Source organism: Pinus tabuliformis, chromosome X, assembly GCF_031772625.1.
Source record: "Pinus tabuliformis cultivar Carrire ecotype Pingquan chromosome X, CPIR1, whole genome shotgun sequence".
Classification (NCBI taxonomy): domain Eukaryota; kingdom Viridiplantae; phylum Streptophyta; class Pinopsida; order Pinales; family Pinaceae; genus Pinus; species Pinus tabuliformis.
Window position 1 is genome coordinate 590,227,479 of NC_142308.1, and position 22,977 is coordinate 590,250,455.

General features: G+C 40.3%; 1 protein-coding gene across 6 annotated transcripts in view; it reads right to left on the bottom strand.

Moving 5' to 3' along the window:
* Nucleotides 1-22,977, bottom strand: part of LOC149141397 (ubiquitin C-terminal hydrolase 13-like) — a 191,242-nt gene that overhangs the window by 162,946 nt on the left and 5,319 nt on the right. For all 6 annotated transcript variants that reach the window (XR_016264002.1, XM_089446292.1, XM_089446291.1 and 3 more), the window contains exons 10-15: nucleotides 22,508-22,617; nucleotides 21,577-21,651; nucleotides 20,217-20,295; nucleotides 19,939-20,103; nucleotides 12,892-12,972; nucleotides 12,544-12,663 (exon numbers count right to left, since the gene is read on the bottom strand). Coding sequence is in view for 5 of the 6 variants with exons in the window: in XM_089446292.1 (XP_089302418.1) it covers nucleotides 12,544-12,663; nucleotides 12,892-12,972; nucleotides 19,939-20,103; nucleotides 20,217-20,295; nucleotides 21,577-21,651; nucleotides 22,508-22,617 (630 nt within the window). In the remaining variant the exon portion in view is untranslated. The remainder of the gene's footprint in view (nucleotides 1-12,543; nucleotides 12,664-12,891; nucleotides 12,973-19,938; nucleotides 20,104-20,216; nucleotides 20,296-21,576; nucleotides 21,652-22,507; nucleotides 22,618-22,977) is intronic.

Here is a 22,977-nt window from a genome sequence, read left to right on the forward strand (position 1 = left end):
TAACCCAGAGCGTGAAGAGCCCTCTCTCTCTCTTTCATAGAACAAGAGACTTAAGGTTACAAAGAACCCGGACATATCTAGTGAACTGCCACCTTTGAAGAGGCCAAACCCTAACCTTAATGTGCCATGGAAGATGCCCTCATGCATGAGTTCACCTACCTAGAACAGTGCACCCACTCAAGAAGAGACGATGCTTGCATGAATGAGAATCTCTCTACACCCCAGAATAGAAAAATATCCGCATGCAATGTGACCTACCTGCATTGGGATCTACACCCTCCAAGATTAGAAGATGCATGAGCCTTCCTTCCATTAAGCTCTCTGCCCTCCAATAATAGAGCATGCATTCGCCCACACCACTGGATGACTAGAAAACTAATGCACCCTATTATTGAAACAATTGAACATGCCAAGTTGCAGGAGAACAACTCAAAGAGAAAACTAACAGTCCCTCCTTGCAAAGAAGGTGGTGTCCACCAAACCAAGTTTATCACACAACAGCTCAAACTTCCCCTTAACAGGGCTTCCTCAAAATGTCAATCACTTATAAAACTGAAGGAACATAATAAAGAACCACTGCTCCCTTTTGAACTTTATCTCTCATAAAACGATACCCCTAATATTAATGTAATTCGACCAATCATGAAATACTAGATTCTCAAAGACTTTGATACAATCATACAACTCTAATTGTCAGAATAAACAACAATGAGCTCCAGCATCTGTTGAGCCAACTCTGTTATCAACTTGCAAAACTTATGGCCACACAACAAGCAGGAGTTGCCACATTGCCTCACAACAAGCAAAAGAGGTTGGCACAAACATAATCTTCTGTTAAACTTAGTACAACTACTCCCAAATTCCTATTAAACTAGGAAATCATACATGTGCCCAAGCTAAAACAAAAACTAGAAGTGCTCCTTCTAGAACTTGTGTCTCCTGCTACATCTCCTACTCAGTCAGAATTATCAAACCATGTAACACTAACTCACCATCTCCTACACCTCAGTTCATGATGAACTGCACCCTCTAAGTATCTGGAAACACACTTGACAACTTCATAAAGACACTGTCAAGGTTCAGCCATGAATTAGCTCAATAACTGCAAAACATATATCAAGCCTTGTATTCACAAGATACATCTGGCTACCTATCATTTGCCTATAAAAGGATCAACCATATCAAAATCCAAATCTGCAAATAATTTTTTATTTGAAACCATAACAGTTGCCAAGGGTTTGCAATCAAGCATCTTTAATCTCTTTATTTATATTTATAATCTCCTTTGTGTACTTCCCTTTCCCAAGGAAGACTTCACCCACACCCTACCAAACCTCTTGATACAATAATTAATGCATTAGGCCAATGCCCTTTGCGGCAAAGTCACTTGGTAACATCTCCTTCCACCAGGCAACAAGCTTTTCAGAACTTCCTGTAAAAATCATAGCACCAACATATAGGATCAAGTCAAGACAATCCAATTTAACATACAATTAATAAAGGTTTAAATCTACAAAAAATATTAGTGAAGCCCAAATTCAATAAGTAGCCATCAATCCTTGAGTACCATGCATGTGGTGCTTGCTCCAGCACATAAAGGGCCTTATTCACCCTGCACACATGGGTATCTCAGACATAAAACTTTGTTACTGCCTGAGAACGCAACCCTCATTTGCATTTTCGAAGGAGTATTCTTTCCAACAACGCTGCACCAGGAGATGTGAACAAATAATAGGTTTGAGCCTCATTTTGTTTATCTTGCAAAGGTGAAATAGTAATGGGGGTTCAAGTATTTATCAGCTACATCTTCCAAGGTATATGTGAAAATTCCAAAGCTGAAATCCTATTGCAGCAACCGAAAAATATTCTTCTAATTGTTAATTAATTTTAACAATTTATTTGCTATGGTGAATACCAAATAAATCACACTGCAACCTTCACAAATAAAATACTGCAGAAATAATGGCGCTGGAAACTGAGAAAATACTAGCACACACACAATAAAAATGACACTTATTTTTGGACAAATGTTCCCGGAAAAACCCAACTTGGAAAAACTGGTGTAGCAGCTGAGGGTTTTTATTATCAAGTAGCAGTGAAATCTGAGTACAATAATCTGGATGCCGAATCTGACAATCATACAAAGAAAAATACTGGCAAAAAACTAGTGAGGAATTTTCCTCGCCCCACAAGGAAATTCGGCGCTGAAAACTGGCCTCTAAAACCCTCTACGAATTGTGCTGCATCACCCTCTGCGTGGGCTTTGCGCAGGCTCCAATTCATACGGCTTGGATCTCAATCTAAGTTGCTTCTTTTGTTTGCCACTGACTCTAGAAACGCTTTTCCCCACCCCTGCAAAATTCTTCTGCCACCGAAACACTGAAACGACTTTCTGAATCTGTAATCGAACTGCCTTTAGAGGCTATTACGCAATCCCTGCGTCAGCCTCCCTGTGGCTCTTCTACCTCTTTGCAAATGCACTCACTGGATCTGGAAATCTTCCTCCAGCCTCACTATCCCTGCCCCTCACTGTCCCTGCTTCCTGACTGAAGCTCGCACCCTCTAGCAACTCACTGCTATTACTCTAGGAAGTCAAATTCTCCAAGTGACTCTGGTGTGTTCTCCAAGTGTCCTTCGACTTCTTCTTATAATCCTTTGTTGGAGCACCAAAGGCCAAGATTAAAAATTAATCAAGGCCCAGGATCATATCGGAGTCAATCCGTGTGAATTTCTAGAGACTTCTCTCCTAAACTTCATTAATTCTGATTAATTACCCAGTTTTCCTAAGTTTAGATTTAGGAAACATTAAATAAATTGGTTAATAATCTAATTAAGTCATCTCTAGGTGGAATTTCCAGAAACAATTTTTGGGTTTTGGAGATCTCATGTATTATAGACTTTCCACTAAATTTCGTGGCTAGAACACATTTGATGCTACAGAAGCTAGCACTCCTCTTAGCGAGGACTGTGTTCTCTTTAGTGTTGCACATCCTGCCACAGCACTTTGTCTCTGTATCACCTCCTGTCACACTGTTGATGTATGGCCATATTGCCCACCAGCCACTGTGCAACTTTCATGTTGCATTTGTGTTGCTACTCACACTGCCATGTTGCTGCCAACTCTGCATCTGCACTGCAACTCCCTCTCATCTGTTGTTGTTGCAACTGCAACTGAGAAGCATCCAAAATACTGAATCAATTTGTGTTCAATATGATGCATCTGTCGCACGATTCTTGACTGCTACTAGCCTCTGCACTGTCACTGAAGAATTTGTGTTGTTGTTGACTCTGCACTGTGCCACCTGCTCTGTTGTGAACATTGCATTGCGCTCCTCAGCATCTGATTGTTACTAGTCTGCAACTGTCACTCTGGTTCTAACTGCATCAACTGTCACTGATCCATCCTACTACTGAAGATTGTGGGCCCCCGTAGCCAAGTAATGATCCATGAGGTGGACTCCTCAAGGACCCTGCCCAACTCTATAGCTTTGATCTACTCATACTGTCGTTGCTAATGCTTTGCTACTATCTTTGCATTGTTGTTGCAACTATTGCAATAATGCGTCTGATCTCCCCAGATCTTGAAGTACTAGCTTCCATAGGGATGCTCCCTCTGAAACTAGACTCCCTTTGAGTCTCGATCTCCCTACGGGAAATATATCTGCTCCCTCCGCGCAACTTGCACTATCCTCCTGTACTGGAAACTGGATTGTGTATCACAGGGCTCGGAATCTTCTAGCTGGAACTGCACCTGCACACTACAACTGAGCAATTTTCACTGCATGTGTCACGCAACTAGTTCTGCAACTAGTCTTGTAACTATCTAATGATAGATCGCATCTGCTGACACTGATACTATGGGCGCCTGTAGCAAAGGTGATGGTACCGCTGCAACAATCCATAATTGATCTGACTGATCTCCTTGTTGCTATTGTGTTGGACCCTGCCCATCTAGCACAACAGAGTCTCATACTCCTCCTCCACCTGGATCTGGTATCCCATTATCTCCTTTCGAGCCTTGTCCCTAGCTGGGACCCTTCTTAACTTTGCAGCTAGCACTAGACAACTCGCACCTCCTCCAGCACCTATCTTCGATAACTGGAAGTCGATCTACTATGCAAATCTACAATCTGTAAAACTCATACAGTCTTCTCTAGAAATCTCGTACGACCATCTTTGCAAAGTTGTGAAACTCAAATATCTGGAGAAAATAAACCCGAAAATCTCCCTCTTTCCTGCTGCTCGGTTGTTGGATCTGCTACTCGCGCTCCTTTCTGGAGTGAGAATATCTACTCACTGCTACTGCCAATCTGCAACTGGAAAAAATAAATCTCTAAAACTCGGGATCACCTAAGAGAAATTTTCCGTTTGTTGTATGTGCTTTTCTCTTACCACCCGACGATGATTTTGTTGCTTGTAAACCCTCGATTGTCCAACCAAGGAATCTGCTCAACGAAAATCTGAGTTGCAGCTACTCCCTCTAACTATTGGAATCATTCACCCGGGCAACTCGACTTTTCTACAACCCTACAACTAAAAATCAAATTTTTGCCCTAGCAATTTGTCCTGCTTGTCTAGGTACTGCGCTGCCTCCGAGAATTTCGGCTCGCTGCTCCCACTGAACAGCGAATTTCTCACCTCCGCTTTTGAGCTTCCCGGTCGATTACTCACGCTCTGGTACCATGTGAAAATTCCAAAGTTGAAATCCTATTGCAGCAACTGCAAACTATTCTTCTAATATTAATTAATTTTAACAATTTATTTGCTATGGCAAATAATAAATAAATCACACTGCAACATTCACAAATAAAATATTGCGGAAATAATAGTGCTCAAAATTGAGAAAATACTAGTGCGCACACAATAAAAATGACACAGTTATTTTTGTATAAATGTCCCTGGAAAAACCCCAGCAACTGAGGGTTTTTATTATTAAGCAGCAGTGAAACCTGAGTACAATAATGTAGACGATGAATCTGACAATCCTACAGAGAAAAATACTGGCAAAAATCTAGTGAGGAATTTTCCTCACACCACAGGCAAATTCAACATTGAAGACTGGCCTCTGAAACCCTCTATGAATTTCCCTACGTCACCCTAGGCATAGGCTCTAATTCGTACGGCCCAAATCTCAATCCGAGTTGCTTCTTTTGTTTGCCACCGACTATGGAAACGCTTCTCCCAGCCTCTGCAAAATTCTTCTACCACCGGAACACTTAAACGACTTTCGAATCTGCAAATCGAACTACCTTTATAGGCTACTGCACAGTCCCTGCGTCAGCCTCACTGTGGCTCTTCCGCCTCTCTGCAAATGCACTCACTGGATCTAGAAATCTTCCTCCAACCTCACTATCCCTACCCCTCATTGTCCCTACTTCCTCACTAAAGCTCAAACTCTTCGGCAACTGACTGTCGCTACTCTGGAAAATCGAATTCTCTAAGTGACTCTAATGTGTTCTCCAAGTGCCCATCGACTACTTATAATCCTCTGTTCGAGCACCAAGCGCGAAGATCATATCAGAGTCAATCTGTGTGAGTTTATAGAGAATTCTCATCTTGACATCGTTAATTCTGATTAATTAACCAATTTTCCTAAGTTTAGACTTAGGAAACATTAAAAAAATGGTTAATAATCTAATTAAGTCATCTCTGGCTGGAATTTCCAGAAACGATTTCTAGGTTTTGGAGATCTCATGTATTCTAGCCTCTCCACCAAATTTTTTGGCTAAAACACATCCGATGCTACAGAAACTAACAGTATATGAATATTTGAGTTCACAAATTCAGAGGCGCTATTGTACATGTGGCAGTGGTTCTTCCTGGGGGCAATTTGTCCACATATTTTCACACATAGTTCCCCAATGGGGAGTGCCTTGGAGCATCTTCATAGTTTCCAATGCATGAGTGATATATTTGGAGGCATGAGTCATCATCTAGTGACCTTTTGGCATCATTTACACAGCAATGAGGTTTCCGGAAAATAACCTCCATGAGATAATGACACATGTTGTCTAGAACCTCTCTTCAGGGTTAAACATGCATTTTAGGAGGAACGCCCATCATTAAAGGAGGAATTTGGATGGTTTGCACCCATAATCATTGATTATGAAACATACTCGAAAGAGGTGTCCAAACCTTAAGAGGACTTGTAAACGTCCAAAACCACTCTTGCACAATTATAAAGGATGTGCATCTCTTCAAAGTTTATTGATAGTTGAAGATGTGCCATCTCTTTAGGGTTTATAGATAGTTGAAGTGGTCAAGAGAACAAATTTAGAGGAGCTCACTACTCCATTGGAGAATTAGGACATGTTTCATCGAGAAAGGGTCAAATAATATATTCTAAGAGAACTACACATGTCCTCATATGCATCACTCATCACCATAGCACGAAAAGCTTGCCTCACCTTCAATAGGTTCCTAAAAGGTGAGGTAATGCTTACAAATCTAGTTTTCGCAATCTTAAGTAGATGCAACTTGGAGTCAGTGCCATAAAAGTAACTAACCCTTATATGCCCTGTGACAAAGTTAATGGGTTGTTTCCCTCTCTTGTATAGCTGATTAACCCATCCACGTTCTCTGTGCTTGACAATATCATGCATCAAAAGGTTCAATGTGTGCACCAAGCACCCGAACCAAAAGATGTGTGGATACACCCAGACCAAAAGATGTGTGGATACACCCGCTCAATGATTTTTCTTGCTCCCTTACAATTTGTTGTATTATCAGTGATTACCTAAACCACATTAGCAACACCAACACCATTAATTGCTTTCAATAGGAGATTTGTAATGTTTTTAGAAGGTGCACTAATCGAGGAAGAGTCATACGTCATAAGATGCAATGCACCACTAGCGAAAACACCAAGAACATTATCAAATGTCGGTTTCTAAAATTTGTCCAACCATCTAATATAATGGATGCCCCACAGTTCCCCCACTCGTTTGTAAACCATGTCAAAGCTCTTTCAATTCTGGTTTTTTCTTTGTCTAATAACAAAGTTCTAGCTTTCTCATAGTTAGGGCTCTAGTATTCTCTAAGGACTTCATTGATGGCTGTAACCAAATCATACCAATAGGGGAAGCGAAGCACATTGAATGGTATACTCAAAGAAACCACAACACATTGGCATCCAACTCATCCCTTCGACAAATATTAAGGAAATCTACTATTGTTCTTCTAGATTCAAAGGTTCCAAAATCTCCAAAAGGAGATGAAGTTATGTGGCCTCCAAATCTAGAGGTTGCATCGAATTGAAGTTTTTGTTTCTTGTCGTTTCTTTTGCAGCCTCCTCTATTTTGATGTATCTTTACCTTTGTTCTATCGATACCTTAGGGAAAATTGAGATCCCTATGGCACCCTTATTGCCATCACTCTCCATTACCCCGCAAAGATGCCTCCTCACATAGGTATATGAACCGGTTCGTATACATGTGTGAGGAGACATATAAATTAGAGGTTCAATCACCTCTACCCCCTCAATTTTTGTAACAAATCTCCACAACGGTGTCCATGAACCTTTTCCCCTTGCATTTCATTGTCCTCTTCTGTAATGTTCCAAATGCAGAAAATTTGGAACAGACAGTGATATACAAAAGCAAACGTGATTCATACACAAAAAAATTAAACGAACAACAAATGCTCAATACAAAACAAAAATGTGTACCAGCTGAGCCATTTAATTAATGGAGTGGAGCAAGTACAATAGTGTGGAAAAAGCACCTGAGCTTGCCTCAAGGGAAAGCTTGATAGAACTCGAGTGTCAAACAGTAATCTAAACGCTGGAAAGAACTGCTCCTCTAATGCTCTGCGCTATCTCCCAGTAACTACACCTGCTGGCTGGAAAGGAGCTACAAGAAAGTGATGAAAACTTTAGCCACAAACTCCTTGGCCAAGACCCACAAAAACCAAAAAATTGTTTGGCCCGATTTTGACCTCCCAAAACCGACCCCCAAAGGCACTGTGCAATCACCAACAATTTTGCAATCTCTGCTACGAAGATATGGCTGAAAACCCCACTTCCGGTGCTCAGAAAATGCTAAAACATTATTTCTGGGATCCTTGTCAAAAACCCAGGAAAACCCACAAATGGTTTGGCCAAATTTTGACCCCCAAATTCGACCTTTTATATGGCCCACGCCCTCCAAACAACTCCAGAAATACGGCCTGGAAGGAATGACCACAAAGTCCTCTGCCAGGCTCTGAAATGGAAGCAAACCACTCCAAATATCTCCTCTAACCTCCACGGCAAAGCTCAGCCTCAAGGACTGATACTCTAACCACCAAATGAGCTCCCACACACTGCCTATGCACTAGCCCAAGTAGTGCAAAAGTCACACTGCCAAGCCAGAAGCTCAGCCTCAAGGACTGATACTCTAACCACCAAATGAGCTCCCACACACTGCCTATGCACTAGCCCAAGTAGTGCAAAAGTCACACTGCCAAGCCAGAAGCTCAATCAGCTCCCAAACTCTCCTAGATGCTGACAATCCTCCCTAGCCTCCTCTCTGGAAAATCTCACATCAAATCTCCACTGCTAAGCACCACACCAATGAGCTCTGCTAAGCACCACACCAATGAGCTCGGCCTCCTCTCCACTGCGTCCCCCAGTAATACACACAACCTGGAAGGGAATGCTACTACTAGGAATCACAATGTGATCCTTCTCCTGAAGAAATGAAGAAAACCTTCCTAGGGTGGCAGTTGAAGTCCCCCGAAGAAAGGGTGAGCTCTTCACCTGAAGAACTTGTGCTAAACAGCTAGTGACTCGGCTAAGCAGCTCAAGCAACCAAAGAGAAATCGATATACTCCAATAAGATGAATGAAATGTGGAGAGCTACCTTCCTTCTATAGATTTCGTGGACCACTTTTTCCCTCCATTTTCCCTCCTTCGTGGATCCTTCACTAAGCCATTGATTTTCCCTCTCATGCAATTCAAACTATAGGCTTAGGAAGTGCTTATTTTCCTTGTGTGAACAAAACCAAAATAACTTACTTCTAACTCCTAAGTCTCCTAATAAAATCGAATGGGCCCCATCTCCTCCAAAATTGGCCCCAAAATGTAAAAATAAATCTTGTTCCAAAATAATTTAGGAGGGACATTACATCTTCATCCCTTTCACCTTCAAACCCTTCCTCATCATCATACATTGGGTCACTATGAGTGTGACGACTATCCCCTTCTTCCATTTCTTCCCTTTGATGCCTATTCCTCACCAACGCCATGAAAACCAAATATGGAATGATAAACCAAAGGAAGACCATTTTTCCCAAAGCTTACATGGACAACCTTCAATAAAACGAGGGAGAAGGAATGGGAAAGAGTAGGAGAAGAGAAAAAACAACAAAAAATACAAGAAAATGAGAGAGTTGGGGTTTGCAATTACCTCTTCAGCTCTTGAGAAGTTGAGGTAGATGGCAGCCTTTGTTATCTCCTCCAAGCTCCTCTTTATTTACTTCTCCAAGCCCTCACAAATCTGCCATCTTATCTGCTCTCTTCTCCTCTCTTCTCCAAGCTCAAGAAAATGAGATGAAAGAATAAAGAAAAGAGAGGGATAAAAGGCCTTCTAATCTCATACTCACTCTTCCTTCATTCCTAACCCAACCTAGGTCCCCTCCTAACCTGTGAGTTAAAGTAACTAAAACATTAAAAAAAATGAAAATAAAAATAAAAATAAAAAGTCTGCAGAGCATGCGAGTTCAGCCAAAACCGCATGGGAAGCTTCTGAGAACCATGACCGGATCATGTACAAAACCAGTGCAGTTCTGCAGTGGCAATGAGCACAGGAACACAGAGGAAGCACAGTTCCGGATATTGGGAATGTGGATTTTGAGGCAGTTCTGCAGCCGTTCCATACAGAACGTGGTTCCAAACTCTGGCCCAGGGGGCAGTTCCTGCAACACTGATGTAGCTCTAATACTATGTTAAATTATCAGCAAATGATAAGCAGGATATGCGATCATACAATTTATAACCTACAGCGAAATCTGAAAAATCACTCAGCGCCTAAGTCACCTGACACGGGGATTCGGGACACGTAGGATTCGGGATTCGTGGTGTCGGATTCGGGACACGCTGACCCCTCGGAACAGGACACGTTAGGACACGTTATATATTATTTTATTAAAAAATATATATATAAATATATATTATAAAATATATATATATATATATATATATAAAAAATTAGATATTATCATATTTCTTACACAAATTTTAATTAATGATACAAATTTATTGATTTCAAACATAGATCTTCATCTATAGCTATTAGCATGCATAGTACATACAAAATTCAAATAAATGTCAGTGGTACTGGTCACATAAATGATAAATCTATTAAAAATTTAAATCATGATTCATAATTCATAACTGAAAGACCTTACAACTACAAGATAGTAAGATAAACACACTGACAACTGTAGTTTTCTCATTAAGTCATCAAATCAAAATGTGTTACATAGGTAGTGTTGGTGCAATGCCAATGGCATATAGAAATAGAAAATATAAAACAACTACAGGTATACAAGCCTCAAGGCATCAATCAACATCACTGTCCCCATCATCATGGTCCCCACTGCTCTCCTCTACATCCTCCTCCTCCCCTGTATCCATAGTCGCCTTTGCATCTGCTGGTATGGAGGCTGACCCCTCTAAGTCATCAAATCTAACAGGCTCTAGCACTGGATCATTGAGATCCATGTTGGCCAATGCCAACTCAACAATGGTGTCTAGACCCATATCATCAGGAACAGTGTTACTTGGGAGCGGGAGCGAAAGCGGGGAGCGAGAGCGAAAACGGGAGCGGGAGCGACATATTCAGAAGCTCTTGGTTTGGTGCTCTTGATTAAATACGAGTTCCTTACCCTAATACATGACAAAATTCAATGGAAACATTGCAATCCCCCAATCCTAAAATCCTGAAAAACTGATAAGTCTGCTGGATTTTGAATGAAATCTAAAATTCTACTTTCTCCATATGAAATCCAATGAGGCCGGAACCACTCTCAAACATCCTGAGTCATTTCATGGTAATGTTAAAAATTTAAGTAAAAGGATGAAAATGAAGATTAAGGAGAATGTCACTTTTACTTTAAGAATTTAACATTACCATGAATAGCATATCAATACTAGGGCCTAGACTTGATTATGAAGCTGCCAAAATGCTCTACTCCTTGCTGCAACAGCACAAATCACTTACCAAATGAAAATATTAATGAGCAAACACGCCCTTTTCATACCCGCGTTGAGCTTAGCGAGTCCTGGAAACCGGACACGTGTCCTAAAATCGCGACACGCCCTCGGACACGACGTGTCCTGTGATTTGGACACGAATCTAGACCGAATCGTGTCGGATTCGCCGGATTCGGGATTCGCAGGGGGTTTAGGACGAATCCGGTTTCCTAGCTCAGCGCCTATTAAACCTTCAGGTTTGAATACACTAAAACTTCTGTCCAGATTCTTCAAAAGCACAGACACGGCATCTCACAAGGTTAATCAAAGATTTAAAACATCAATCAAAGGCATGGAGATCCACATAAAACAGAGTTCTAAAGATCAGAACAGCAAGTGGAATATCACAACAACAATCACATGCCTCCCTCTATTAGACAAAGAAAAGATTACATATACTACAACCAATCAAAATCAAACATGCTACCTCAAAACTCAACTGTCTAACCAACAGAGTGAAGCGCCCTCTCTTTTATAGAACAAGAGATGAGAGATGACAATGAATCCTGGACTTATCCAGTAAAAGACCTCTTTTGAAGAGGTCAAACCCTAACCCTGATGCACCATGGAAAAAAGTGCCCTCATGCATGAGTTCACCTGCATAGAACAGTGCAAAGACTTGAGGAGAGTGAATGCATACATATGCAAGAATGAGAATCTCTCATGCACTGCACCCCAGAATAGAAAAGAAAAAAAACACATGCAATGCACGCTCCTGCAGTGGGTTTTGCACCCTCCAGCATTAGAAGATGCATGCACCTCCCTTGCATTGGGATCCACACCCTCCAATAGTAGAAAACACATACCCCTCAAACCACCGGATGCCTACAATACTAATGCACCCCATTAGAATCTCTCTAACATTGAACTGGATCTATTGAACACAACAACCTCAAGGAGAACAACTCAGAGTAACCTAATAAAACTAACAGTATACATTGTGGATTTGTTGGCCTTAGGCCAGGAATTACAAATTAAAAGGCAACAAACACAATAAAAATTAAAACAATTAGTCGTAACAAGTATAAAAGAAGAACAGACTGTTAAAAAATCCCATCAATACCATGTAAAAACAGAGCAGTAGCATAAAGAAATCTTGTCATCGAGGTTTGCAAATACTGATTATTATCTTTACCACTTATGGAAAAGGATTTGCAAAACTCCTTGACAACCTTTTATGTCTAAAAAGCTTCAATGAAGGCAAAATCTCTTCAATAACAAGGGATAACGTGCAGGCCTTTTGGTCAAAACATGATTCCATAAATCTTAATGGGTGAGATTCAATCTTTAGTTTGTTAAGATAAAAATACCTTGAAAGAGGTAAAAGGTTGTTGCTTCTGCACACGAAAACTTCGGACCTTGTCATGATCTACAAGATCAAAATATATGTCCTTCCCAATTTGATCTGCAAGATCTTCATCCCGTGCCACCTGGAAAAACAATGATACACAAATCAAGTTGGAATGCACTTGAATTCTGTTGTGAAGTATAAATTGAAATGCACAAAATTAAGTTTTAACCCAAAGAAATATGTCCTGGACTTCTAACTCATTTGTGTTTTAGCCATAATTTCTGGAATCATGAAAAGTATAAGAGAATTCAAAAAAGGTCAGTAATGCATGGTCATAATAACCCATAAAAATTCAGTGTGCACCTACTTTAATAATAGAATAAAGATTTGCTTCTGTCTTCTCTTTCCGTTTCTTCTCCTTTTCTTCTTGTTCTTTCTTCAATCTTACCTGCAAAGCATAAACAAACATGAAGATGCTCCTGACATAAAGTTATACAATATCTCAAATCTTAGAATCTATAAAAGTAGTCAACCCATCATAGAATCCAAATTCATCTACCAATATTTATACTCCATGTGCTACTCCTTGACAACCAAAAGTGCACGTTTAGAGTACCCAATAACTTGCATCTTAGGAAGATCCCTTTTGTTCTTTTATGACAAGCAGCAGGAAAGTGCTAAACATGTACTATTATTCAACTCTGTGATAAAGAGCATCAACAGATACAAAGAAGAGAACATACGCCAATGCCAAAACCAAGAAAATCATAAATTATCCTGAATGTAATTCTAGCGCATCTTCTTGAAGTCAATGGACTTCTAAAAAATGTAAGCCAAAGCCAAAACCAAGAAAATCATAAATTATCCTGAATGTAATTTTAGCATATCTTCTTGAAGTCAATGGTCTTATAAAAAATGTAATGGAGGGAACGAGCAACCGAAAGTCCAGGGCTTATGAACAATCAAAAGCACATTGAATCAAAGAAGTACCATAGTCAGCATGCAAGGAAGTTAAAAGCCATTACAGAATAGGTAGTATTAGAATAATACTATTTAGTGTTTAATGCTCATTCTTATTAGCTGTTGCTATTTTTATCTTTTTAGCAGTTTCTTAGATGAAACTGGTTGTTTCTATTTCCTAACAAAAACTTGATGTTTCTATTACTGTAAATATCTCTGTATTACTTATTGAGCTTCATTTTGCTCATGTAAATCAATTCAATTCATTCATTGATTATGGTATCAGAGCTTAGGTATTTTTCGAAATAATTTTTCATTATCTGAAAAATTTTGCTTCATTTCGAAATAGCTCTCTAGGAATCTGGAATTTTTTTTTTGGGCGTCAAAATTTCTACGCTGCAAGAGGTTTCATTCTGATTAGCGCAGTAATCGAAGGTTTTTTCCCGCTCCTATCTCCAGTGCCTGAAGGATAAGTCGTGGGGACCGAACCTGAGAGTTTCATTGTTTGCTGGATAGGCGATTTCCAACGATAATTTGCCGTGGTTACAAGCTGAGCTAAGTTGCATCACGGCTGGAAGGATGAAATCTGCGATTACAGTATATATATATTATTATTTCAGAAGCGCCTTCGGGGAGCGGTCTCCTTTTGAGCATTGTAATATACTTCAGCCACTAGTAGTCCGAGGCCATTAATCTCTGCGAAATCTCGTGTGCTGAAGTTGATGCGCGACTGTGGGGGATACACAGTCTCTCTCGCCATTTGCTTGAACAGTATGAACACATACCTGTGGATAACAATTGTGGGTCTCGGATCCTCATAGCGCATTTTTTTCCCGCAAGAGTGCGCCCGGCTGGAAAATATAAACCCTATCTCTAGAAGATCAGATCAGATCGAGTCCTCGTGATCAGCTCTATCGGATGCGACTCGTTGTCGTGCAAGTTGCTTCCATATTTTCGTAGCCCGTCAAATATCTGCCCCTCCGATTTAATGAATTTGTGTTTGTCTCTCCACAAATATTAGTCGTTGTTGATCTGGCTTACGGGATAGCTATTGCATCAAGAGTGATCAGTCTTACGAGCAGCCGTCAAAACGTCTCGGCGGCACCGCTTCTTCCCTCGTCCTGCGCGCTCGAATCCACCAAAATTTCCAAAATCAGCATTCCAAACTTGTTAATTCCCGCCGCTGCTGTCACTGTCGCTGTTCATGTGGAGGAATCCAGTCAAACGCAGCCGGTTTTTGTTTGTTTTTTAATTGGCTGTCAGCACATACAAACATATTGAACAGCAGAGAAAGACGTTGCTGTCATAAAGAGACTGCCGTGAAGAAATACGGCAAGAGCGTTCTCATCTACAGGTGCTCTCAGCGTAGGGTACTAAACATATATACACTCAGTTTCCAAGTTCTATCAGCACTCTTATACAGTGTCTTCAGTGTATTTTTTTATTGCTGGCTGAGCATGTCTTCTCTGCTGAACGTCATTACTCAAATTAAGTATTGACTGCTTATTTTTTTCGGCCTCTGCATTAAAATCCGGGTCAGCCTTCTTTGTTGTTTTTTCCTGTGTCTTGGGAAACTTGCAGATGGCCTCACTCACAAATCTAATGTTGGAAGGCGGCCAACGCTTTAATGGCACCAATTATAACATCTGGAAACAGAGAATGTTGACCATTTTTGAATATAGGCGTCTTGACCAGCTCGTTTTGAACAAAGAGCTCCATCCTGGTATAGCTGGTACCGATCAGGATAAGTTTGATGATCGAAATCGAGAGGCTGTTATGTTTCTCAAACTTTCTGTGACTGATGATCAGTTACCGCAGATTCCTTCTAGCAAAACAGCCGCTGAAAATTGGCAACATCTGAAGGAATTGCACGAAACATCCGACAAAAGCACAGCTTTCTTTCTCAAGAATCAATTGTTCTCCATCATGATTCATGATGGACGAACATATGTCTTTACAGGAACATCTTAACAAGATTAAAGACATTCGAGATCAGCTTGAAGCCATTGGTCGGACCATGGAGGAAGAAGATATGGTAGTCATCACTCTGAAAAGTCTACCAAAATCTTATGAGCACTTCATAGAAACACTCAACATTACCTCCACTAATGTTGATCTGAAGTTTCCAGAGCTATGCAACAAACTCATGCAGCAGGATCGTTGGAAACAACAGTTTGGTAGTGGTGCCTCATCAGCCTCCTCAAAAAATGCTTTTGCTGCCAAATATCAGTCCTCTCAGTCCTTTCCGCAGAAAAGTTCTGCTCAGCCTTTTGATCCTGCTAGGAAGAAAAATGTGCAGTGTAATTACTGTCACAAATTCGGCCACATGAAGAAAGATTGCCGACAGAGGATTGCTTCTAAACAGAAGAAACAGGGAGGGCCCCATCAGACAGCGAATGTTGCAGAACATTCCGAGCAGACAAAATCTGCCTTTTATGCCTTTATGGCTAAAAGGTCTTCAGATCATGTCCCGTCTTCGGCCTGGTACATTGACTCTGGTGCATCACGCCATTTCTCTCACAGGCGTGACTGGTTTATTGACTTCTCACCTTTTAGTGATTCAGTAGTATTTGGCGGAGGTGAAGAGTACACAGTGGTCGGCAAAGGTACAGTTCGGATCCAGTTTGGTGGGCGCACACTCATCTTCCTGAATGTGTACTATGTTCCTGGTATGGAAATTAATCTGCTGTCTGTCAGCCAGATTATGAGGAACTCTCCTCAGCTTGATGTAGTGTTCAGTGCGCACAAGTGCTCCATTATCGACAGGGACACTAGTCTTACGGTCGCTGTTGGCCTAGAGGATCATGGTCTATACAGGGTTCTTGACACTGGTGATTCTCCAGAAGTGGCTCTAGCAACTCATGTTTCTCCCATCAGCACTCTGTGGCATCAACGATATGGGCATCTAAACATGCAGTATCTCTCTCAACTCTCTCGGGAGGGACTTGTGTCAGGGTTACCTGATATTCAGACTCAGCAATTGGGAGCATGCGGTGACTGTCAAGCTGGAAAGCAACATCGGTCTTCATTCAAGGATGGAGAATCTTGGCGCGCATCTAAGGTACTCCAGTTAATTCATGCTCATATTTGTGGTCCTATGAATACATCTTCTATCACTGGTTGCAAATATTTTTTGCTTATTGTAGATGATTTCAATAGAAAGATGTGGGTGTATTTTCTAAAATACAAATATGATGCATTTAGTACCTTTTAGGAGTTTAAAACCTTAGTTGAAAAAGAGTCTGGTTGTAATATCATGACTCTTAGGACAGATAACGAGGGGGGAATTTTGTTCTTCTGTTTTTTCCAACTTCTGTGATACTCATGGCATCAAACGCCAGTTAACTACACCCTACACTCCTCAGCAGCACAGGGTTGTCGAACGCCGCAACCGTACAGTTGTTGAAATGGCTCGTTCCATGTTACAACACAGGAGTGTTCCAAACAAATTCTGGGTTGATGCAGTATTCACTGTTGTCTATCTTCTTAACCGATCACCTACTCAAGCTGTTAAGGGGAAGACTCCCGAAGAGGTTTGGTCTGGCAGTAAGCCTAAGATCAGTCACCTCAAAGTATTTGGCTCAGTTGCATATGTTTGGATTCCAGCTGCTAAGCGCTCTAAGTTGGATCCCAAAAGCCAGAAACTCATGATGACAGGGTACAGTGATCATCACAAGGCCTATAGGCTGATAGATATAGCCACTGGTCGTCTTAGCTTCAGTCGGGATGTAGCATTTGATGAAGACTGAGGATTCTTTCAGTCTTCTGAGCAGTGTTCTGAGGATCAGCCTCACAGTGTTCTCCTTCCGGTAGGTCCACCTGATAGGAGGGATGATGCAGCCTCAGTGTTTGATAATACACTACCTGAGCTTCCTCCGAAAAATAACCCTCCTCTTGCTGCTCCTATTGTTCTTGAGCCTTCTCAACCTCCTCCTGATATTGGTTCCTCTACTCTTCGGCCTAAATGGTGAGCTAAAACCATTGGTGATCTCCGGGATAATGAGCTCCTTGAAGGTAGAACTTCTAGACATAAGAGCAAACAGCAGTCTACAGTAAATTTTTCTCTTATGGCTAACTGACACAGTATTTTTGAGCCTCAAACCTATTCAGAGGCTAAGGGTACATCTGAGTGGGAACAGGCTATGTAAGCTAAATTCCAGAGTCTTTAGAAGAATCACACGTGGACCCTTTCTGATCTTCCTACAGGGAAAAAGCCCATCAGCTGCAAATGGGTGTATAAAGTGAAATACAAAGCTGACGGAACCCTAGACAAGTATAAAGCTTGTCTTGTTGCTCGAGGGTTCTCACAGAAGGAAGGCATCGACTATGAGGAGACCTTTGCTCCTACAGCCAAGATGAGTACCATATGGCTTGTCCTTGCCCTAGCAGCTCAGTTCAATTGGAAAGTTCATCAGATGGATGTAAAGAGTGCTTTCCTAAATGGTGACTTACAAGAAGAAGTCTACATGACGCAACCTCCAGGATTCAAGGTTGTCAGTCAAGAACAAAAAGTGTGTAGATTAGTTAAAGCACTCTATGGATTGAAAAAAGTTCCTCGGGCTTGGTACATGAAAATTGATCAGTATTTGACAGATCATGGCTTTCAGCGGAGCCCATCTGATGCAAACCTGTATATCAAGCATACTGGTGATGATATTTTGTTTGTGGTTGTCTATGTGGATGACCTTATCATTACTGGCAGCTCTGCACATTTGATCCATGGGATCAAACAAGACTTATGCAGCACCTTTGATATGACAGACTTGGGACTTCTTCATTACTGTCTGGGGTTGAAGCCTGGCAGACTGAGAACAACATCTTTCTCTCTCAGTCCAAGTATGCCAAAAATCTTGTGGACAGGTTCAAATGCAGGATTGCAAACCGCCCACGACTCCTATGGAACCAGGGCTCAAACTTTCAGCTCAGTCATCTTCCCCCTTGTGGATGAAACTTTATTCAGGCAATTAGTGGGCAGCCTCATCTACCTCATTGCCACTAGACCTGACATCAGTTTTGCAATGAGCTACATTTCCCGCTTCATGTCAACTCCTAAGGCTGATCATTGGATAGCAGCAAAGCATGTGCTACGATATGTGTGTGGCACTCCTGATTATGGACTCCTATACACTCGAAGTTCCAATCCTATACTCAATGGTTACACAGATTCTGACTGGGCCGGTTCGGTTGATGACCGTAAATCTACAGCTGGGTATGTGTTTAGTCTAGGATCCGGTGCTGTCACCTGGACTAGTAGGAAGCAGCAGGCAGTGGCTCTCTCCTCAACAGAAGCAGAGTATCGGGGAGCAGTTAAGGCATCTTGTGAGGCAGTTTGGCTTCGATGTATGCTTGCAGATATGCATGTTTCCCAAACAAGTCCTACTCCCTTGTTTTGTGATAATCAGGGAATGTTCAAACTTGCCAAGAATCCAGTCTTTCATGAACGAACAAAGCATGTGGAAACCCATTGCCACTACATTCGCCAGCTTGTTGAAGACGGATCCGTTCAGTTGCGATATGTTCCCACAACGGAGTAGCCCGCAGACATCTTCACCAAGCCTCTTGGTCCTGATAAGTTTGTAAAATTCAGAGGGTCTATTGGTGTTGTAAATAGATTAAGCATTAAGGGAGGGTATTAGAATAATACTATTTAGTGTTTAATGCTCATTCTTATTAGCTGTTGCTATTTTTATCTTTTTAGCAGTTTCTTAGATGAAACTGGTTGTTTCTATTTCCTAATAGAAACTTGATGTTTCTATTACTGTAACTAGCCTGACAGTTCAATAAAAAAAGATGAAATGGTAAACATCAAAGGCCAACTGCAAAAAAACCAATGGCAATGGGAACACGCATTAACAACTTCAGGGAAGGGCCAAGGGAAAGACAGGTAAAAAGAGGTTAGGCAGATTGTAGATTATGCAAACTCTACAAAGCCAAATGTAGGTTGTTTCTAGGTTTCACGCATCTTCTTCTTATTGTACATTTTTTTTATTTATGAACCGTCGTAACTTTTTTGTTGTTTTTTCTTTCTTGGAATGCAGTTCTTCTAAGTTGCACACATACAACACAAAACGTTATAAAAGTAAAAATAACATTGCATGAAGGTATCGTCCCCTTAAAAGAGCGCATCATGATTCTAAATAACATTGCATGAAGGTATCATCCCCTTAAACGATATGTATCTTATAGAAACTTTGGAGTTTGGACCCACCCTAACCTAGAGTCTCTTAGACACATCAGAACATCCTTCCAGCAAATTTTATTTATGCCAACCCACAGTTTCTCCTTAGATATCATATTTTAGATGCATATAATATGCCTAAACGTCACTGACAATAGATGATCCACATTTTCATATTTTACTAAAATTGTAAAAGGATCATAACATCTGAGTTACACTCTCTATTCATCTATACAATTGAGAAAAGAAAAAGGTATTCCCAGGTGAAGTGCTTACCCGCAGGTGCTCTGCTATATCTTTCTCATCAACATTGCAAATAATCTTATCCTTGTCACTTTCTCTTATATACACAAGCATACAAGCATTAGAGTATTTTGTAAATTTAAATGGTGTGTTGATGAATCCTGGACTGTTGATGAGGCCTGGATTTGGCTGAGGCAGCTGCCCAAATTTAAAAATTATAAAATATTACAATGACGAAAAAATTTACAACAGTAATCTCAACATAGAGAAGCTACATTAAAACTTGAAGATAGAATTTGGAAAAGACTTACCTCCTCTTCACCACCATATTGCTCCTCAAGTGCTCTCTTTACTTCTTCCTTTGTGACACGTTCATCATCAAACTTGTACCTGATGAAAACCCATTTTAAACAATTAAAACTTGAACTGAAGATAAATTATTAATCCCTTGGTAACGCCCAAGTTGCATGGAAATGGATAAGGACAGTGATAAAGATCCATTGTATTTTTTGAAACATTAGGATGTGCATATGGGGAACTGACACACACACAAGCATGCATGCAGACACAGACACATATATATTCCGTGAGTTCATTGTTCCAGGGTCCAATGGCAACTTGTAGCAGTCGCTGTAGAGTTGACCTAGGTTCAAATCCTGGCAAGCTTGCTCCTACCCTGCATGCATTCAGCCAGTTGTGGCTTGCAGTTATGAGGCACATGCTCTTAGATGTTGCCTGACTAGTGCCTTCAGCTTTGTTCTAATGATTGATGTAGCCTGCAGGCAGTAATTTATAATCTGAACTGGATTCATACCAGCAGCTTCATTTTCACTAATAAAAAGTGCTAGACGATGAGGCAGCTCTGATCCTCTCCAAACCACTCACAACCTGAGAAATGCAGATTGCTATGATAAACACAGATTTTTGTATTTTAGAATGGGGGCTGCAGCTATTTTATAGGCAAAAGATGGGGTTTTCAGGCCCCAAGTGTATCCAGGACAGATCATACCAGATCTGGATCTGTATCCATGCAGTGCAGATCCTGGATCCTCCATAGGCAAGAACATTCTAAAAGCCATAAGTTATTCCTCCATCTTGAAGTTACAAACTCAATAGCAATACAACCCATTCTTGATGTTCTTATACCAAAAAATAACTAGCAAAGAAGGCAGTGCAAGAAGGAATGGAACCCATTAATATTGTTGTATACAATGTACATACACCGTACCAAATGCATATCAATTTGCTAAAACCTGCACATAATAGAGTTCTTACTAGATTTACAACGAACAAGCCATGCCATGGGAACCTTTTTATTGAATACGAATGGGAGGATTGATAAGGCAAGTCAAGAATAACAGCACAATGATTTAACTTTTTAAATGTGATTTGGTACAACATTTATACCTTTGTAGTAAGTGTTGGGATTCAATACAAGTGACACTAGTGACCCAATGAATATGCTTTAATTTTATACAGAACTATCAAGTTAAAACAAGAATCAACAGCAAACAATAAAGATAATATTATACCTAGTGATACAATACCCACAACTACGATATGATATTGACTCCCAAGACTCTATATGCCAATATATTTATATTGCATGATTGGGAGGACAAATATAGTGGAAAAACTCTTACAATAAACAATGTACCGAAGGTTACATACCACTGGTCCGAGAGAGTTGGTCTAATGAAAGCGTAATAATGACCACCATGCACACCTCCACTGTGAACCAAAACACTGCAACATAAAACAGTACAGCAATAAATTAATCAGAGTAATAATTTGCATCTTGTAGCATTTAGTTGCCAGCCAAAAGGTACTCTCAACAGTATAAATAGATAACAAGTGAAAACCTTCAAATGTATACTTCAACAAAAAGAGAAGCACGATGACAGATGAAAAGAGGAGCATCATGTCAGAGGAAATAATAGCAGCTTTTCAACCAAAGAGTGAATTATGTTTCCACAAAATCCTATAATAAAACAATGGCCAAGTCAAAACAATCTCAGAAAATATAGATCTTTAGATAAACAGTTCAAGGAAGCATTCCTTAAAACATTCCTATTCAAAACATTCCTTAAAACATTCCTATTCAAGATGATGTCCCATGGCTATCAAAAGCAACAACAGCACACATGAGAAAGATCATATGCAGTCACATAAATTCTGGAAAAAATGAAATTCCATGATGTAGTTCTTAAGGTGCAATATAAAAATTGCTACAATAACACGTCTATCACAAAACAGCCCTAGATGCAAAATCATTCCACATGTCCAGAGTTAAAAATATTGTATATGACACCCCTACATGTCCACTGGCCAACTAGTCTAGGAATGAATGTTGACATAAAAAGAGTTGCTTGGTATCTTTGGATATCGCACATTCCAACTTCTAGAGGATCCTAGCCCTTGGTGAAAACTATATCAACTTCAATACATTGGTCAAACAACCTTGGTCTCTATCATCTTGGAAAGGTCATCCTATGTGGTTGATTTCCCACATTTAAGTCGATGAGAACCCACATATGCAAACCACCCTTCCAATCAAAGTGTATCACCATGCAAAATTTTAATGACAGATTCTATTACTTGCCTATGAAGAGTATATAAATTGCGCACACTTCTATCTGCATCTGGAGAGAGATATTTGCCATTGTCTCTATCCAAGTCAAGTTGAAGTGGAAATTCATATCGATCATTTATCTGCAAAATGAAAGCATAGAATCAGGAACCAAACTGGTGGAAATGAGCTTTGAATATCATTACAAGCATTCATTACCACACATGAATTCTAAATTCCCCGAACTAGCCACATAACTAAGGTCACAATTATTGAAATCAGTACTCAGAATGAGCATTCTGCCTATTCAATTCTCATAGACATTTCAAAATTCAGACCATAAACTAAATCATGACTTCCATAACAAAATCAACAGAAAAATAAAGAAATACAAAATTGATCCAGAAATTCACATAAGCAACCTCAAAAAAGGCTTCTTCAGAGTACATCAAGTGAGCTATGCTCATCATTAAAATTCTCTCGACCCAAAACAAATAGCATCA